This window comes from Corylus avellana, chromosome ca11 (genome assembly GCF_901000735.1).
Source record: "Corylus avellana chromosome ca11, CavTom2PMs-1.0".
NCBI classification, from domain to species: Eukaryota; Viridiplantae; Streptophyta; class Magnoliopsida; order Fagales; family Betulaceae; genus Corylus; species Corylus avellana.
This window is the reverse complement of record NC_081551.1, coordinates 3,109,352-3,113,665: the sequence shown is the minus strand read 5'-3', so window position 1 is coordinate 3,113,665 and position 4,314 is coordinate 3,109,352. Positions and strand designations below refer to the sequence as shown.

The 4,314-nt window shown below is 37.6% G+C and overlaps 1 protein-coding gene across 1 annotated transcript; it reads left to right on the top strand.

Annotated features, from left to right (window-relative positions):
- Positions 1-2,501, top strand: LOC132165516 (homeobox-leucine zipper protein ATHB-6). Its single transcript, XM_059576118.1, has 3 exons — positions 1-642; positions 872-1,245; positions 1,453-2,501. Exons 1-3 carry the CDS (start codon positions 582-584, stop codon positions 1,966-1,968), a joined length of 951 nt encoding a protein of 316 aa, XP_059432101.1. The 5' UTR covers positions 1-581; the 3' UTR covers positions 1,969-2,501.
- The last annotated feature ends 1,813 nt before the right edge of the window (positions 2,502-4,314 follow it).

Below are 4,314 nucleotides of genomic sequence, written 5' to 3'. Positions count from 1 at the left end.
AACTGGGTTGTGAACTGGTTCACTGACCTTCTTCTCCTCACTCCACCCTCTCCCTCCCTCCCTCTCTCTCTCTCTCTCTCTTCTCACTTCTCTCTTCTCTATTTTTTCCTTTGCAGATGAACAGTCATAGACTATAACAATAGCCTGGAAAAACATTTTTTAGCTTTGAAGTTGATTGAGTAATGATGTGGAGAGAGAAAGAGTGGAATGAGGGAGTGTAGTGTAGTGTTTGATTACTTTTACTTCTCTCCTTGTGTGTTGGGTTGGGTTAGCCAGATAGCTTATTGGGTTGGTGTTTCTGCTGGGGGTTTTTTTGCTTTCTTTTCTTGATGGGTTCAGAGTTGGAATTATTGAAATTGGAAAAAGAAGGGGGAGGAAACAGAGAGAAGTGGCTGTGCAGTTGTATACAGCTTCCCATAAGTTGGTGTGGTGCTAGACATGGGGTATTCTTATTCATAACCTTCTCTCTTTAACTGAAATCTTCACCTCTTAAAAGATCCAACTCAATAACATTAACAAAGACTAAAGAAAGAAGAAGAAGAAGAAGAAGAAAAGGATTCTGATCTGATTTCTTTTCAGTCATGAAGAGACTTGGCAGCTCAGATTCCCTGGGTGCTTTGATGTCCATCTGCCCAACTACAGGTTTTTTTTATAAACAATCCCTTCTTTCAATGTTGTGTTCTTTGGATCAGACACACCCATGTGTGTGTTTTCCTATCTCTTCAACTTTTTTTTTTTTAATGATCAATCACCCGATGATAATTTTCAAACACTTTAGCGCTTAAATTTTTTCCTGTTTTGGAACCTGTCATGCTTTTTTTTTTTTTTTGTGCTTTTCGTTAATTTGTCCGTTTGTTTTCCATTGATGCAGAGGAACACAGTCCAAGAAACAACCATCCCTACGGCCGGGAATTCCAGTCCATTCTGGACGGCCTAGATGAAGAAGGTTGCGTCGAAGAATCCGGCCACATAGCCGAGAAAAAGCGCCGATTAAGCGTTGACCAAGTCAAGGCCTTGGAGAAGAACTTCGAGGTGGAAAACAAGCTCGAACCGGAGAGAAAAGTGAAGCTTGCCCAAGAACTTGGTTTGCAACCGAGGCAAGTTGCTGTTTGGTTCCAAAACCGCCGTGCCCGTTGGAAAACCAAGCAATTGGAGAGAGATTACGGCGTTCTCAAAGCCAGTTACGAAGCTCTCAAGCTTAACCACGACTCCCTCCAACAAGACAATGATGCTCTAGTCAAAGAGGTACCATACAAATCCTCAATTCATTACTTCTTCTTAGCAAACGCATATTACAATTAATTTTGTTTGTTATCTTTATTTTCATCACCCGACTAAATCTCCGGTGCAGAATCGCTTCCTCCACACGGGTCGAATAAAATCTGGCCTTTAATTTTAGAATTACTTTATTTGAACTGTCAGAGGTTTCAATGGTTTTGGGTTGTGCTGCAGATAAGGGAATTGAAAGCAAAGCTCCAAGAAGATAGCACAGTGGGCAGCCTTTCAGTGAAGGAAGAGATTGTCGCACCGGAATCCGACAACAAACTGATCGAACAGAGCAAAGCAGCTCCTGACACTCCTCCGCTAACTGCATCCGACTCCAAGGAGTTGAACTTTTGCTTCAACCAAGCAGCGTCACTTTTCCCGGTGGATCACTTCAAAGACGGCTCGTCGGACAGCGACTCGAGCGCGATCTTGAACGAGGATAACAGCCCGAACGCGGCGATTTCTTCATCTGGGGTGCTTCAAAATCAGCAGCTCATGGGGTCCTTCAATTGCTCCTCGTCGTCGCCGTCGCCGCCGCCGCCGCAGCCGCCGATCAGCTGCTTTCAGTTTCAGAAAACGTTCTCGACGCAGTTTGTGAAAATGGAGGAGCACAATTTCTTCAGCGCAGAGGAGACGTGCAATATCTTCTCGGACGAGCAAGCTCCGACCCTTCCATGGTACTGTCCTGACCAGTGGACCTAGAGAAAGGAGGGAAGTGAAACCCATGTTGAGATATTATTGGAAAAATAAAAAGAGAAGCCAAAAGTGAGCTCCAAGAATATTGTAAAGAGTAAAAGTGGGTTGTGTAATTTTTAGCTTTGCTCTCGTTCTCCATTGTTCAAAGTGAAAGTTGGAGAGATGGTTGGTTGGTTGGTTGGATGAAGAAGATGAGACAGAAGAACCAAATTAAGCGGTGGATTTAGCCAAGAAAGAAAAAACATGGTAAAAGAAGATGGAGCAGTAGAAACAGAGGAGAGAAACAGAGAGAGAGAGAGAGAGGATTTCACGTGGGGGTTTGGTTGGTGAAAGTTGACGCCATTAGCTTTTCTCTCTCTCTCTTACTCTCTAAGCCGTGCGAGAAGGAATATGATTAGGTCATAATTGAAGTCGTCTTTACCAACAAAAAAAATTAAAAAAAAAAAAAAAGTCTCTGCTGTAAAAAATGAACGTTGGAATCGTTGGGGAGCATTTTCCTGTAATGGAGAAATAATAATCATTCCTAGCTTTTCTTTTTCTCTCTTTTTTTTTTTTTTTTTTTTAATTTATTTTTTCATACAAACTATTATTATTATTTTTTATATAAAGAAAAAGGAAATGAACAACCTAAACAACAGTCATTAAACAATTAGAAAACGATACAGAAAATAAGTAATAAAGTAACGAACAAAAATGGGTCAAAGAAATGATCTGATCAATTAAAAGAACAAAATCGATCGAGCACAAAAGGTTGTTAGCAAAGGCAAGGCAAAGAGCTTGAGGCCGCACAAACTTACACGAGCCCTTAACCCTACTTATGAGCTAATATTGCGGCTCTACTTATTAGAATTTTTGCTTTGTCTTTTAATTTTATTATGTTATAGAGCATTTTCATCCGATTAGCCAAATATTATTTTGGCTGGCCGCAAGGTTAAAATGGGAGCAAAATGAGCTTTATCGGGTTTAACAATTTGGAGAAACAATTATTTTGTGTGTTGTTCTAATGGCCAGTGAACAAAAATATAAAAATAAAGCATTTTTAATTTTAACATTCTCTCTTCTCAATAAAAAGAAAAGAAAATTAAATTAAATAATAAAAGAGGATAGCCAAAATAGAGAGCTAGATGTATCTATTTTGGAAAAGTGAGAAATAACACCCCCCTGCCAAAAAAAAAAAAAAAAAAAAACCCAAACACCACTTAAAACACAAAAGCAATTTGACGTTCGAAAAATTGCAAAAAAAATTTGTACTTCATAATGATCTATACTTAAACTTTATGGTATACTCTTCTTGCAAGTTGATTCTTAACAAGTGAATTCTACTTGAAATTTGTATTATGTGGTATCAGACTCTATGACCAAGTCTAGAAGGTACGACCTAGAGGACGAATTAATATATCTTGACATTTTGTATGAACATAGTGTCAATGTCAGCCACAAAACGTAGTGTTATATTACGATCCTAAACATATGTATACGTCTCCTTACAAACCGGTTTTCAATGAAAATTTTTAAGTGAAGTCTATATCAACTTCTTATTAAAACGTTGATTAAATTATTAAATTTATTTGTTACTATTAACTTATACTTCTGAGACAAACAGTAATTTAACATTGTCATAATCCACAGGGCAAAAGTTTTTAGGGTAAAGAAAGCTAAAGTGGCAAGTGAATGATGTGAAATAGAGAAGAGGGAAAGGGCGGTTTTTGGATGCATATTTCTGGTCCCATTAGTGCGTCTCAAAGATGTAATGATGAGTGGTAGGGACACGTGCAATATTTTAATGCATTACTTTCTTCTTGTGGCTTCAAGCCTTCAACGGTCTCAATATTTCTTTTGGAGGGGCCATTCAACCAAGATTGAACTTTGTTATAATTTGGTATGATTCTACGGAGGCAATACTTGCTTTACATGATAATAATTATGTTAAATTCACACATTTTTTATTTAGTTTTTAAGTTTACAAAATAAATAATAATATAATATAATATCATAATATACGTTTTGAGTCTCAAGTCGGAACCCTGACTCTATAATTTATCTCTTATTTCAATTAAATATTATACAAACTGAGCACAACTGATTATGATTCACTCGCAAGGGTGCTTACGATGGGTTTTGAGTTTGAACACGCTTTTCCGTATACTCTCTAAAAAGCATTAGCAGAACATTTTTATTTCTTTTAAATCGACTCTATGTGTTTGATATAGCAATAAGAGTTTTTTTTTTTTTTTTTTTCCAATTAAACTAGTTAAATTTCAACCCCCAAAAAAAAAAAAGAGTTGCTTTGTTCTTGATGGTGTTCTCCTTTGTAGTTGCCCCTATTGTTGGTAAGTTGAGCAAGTCACCCTT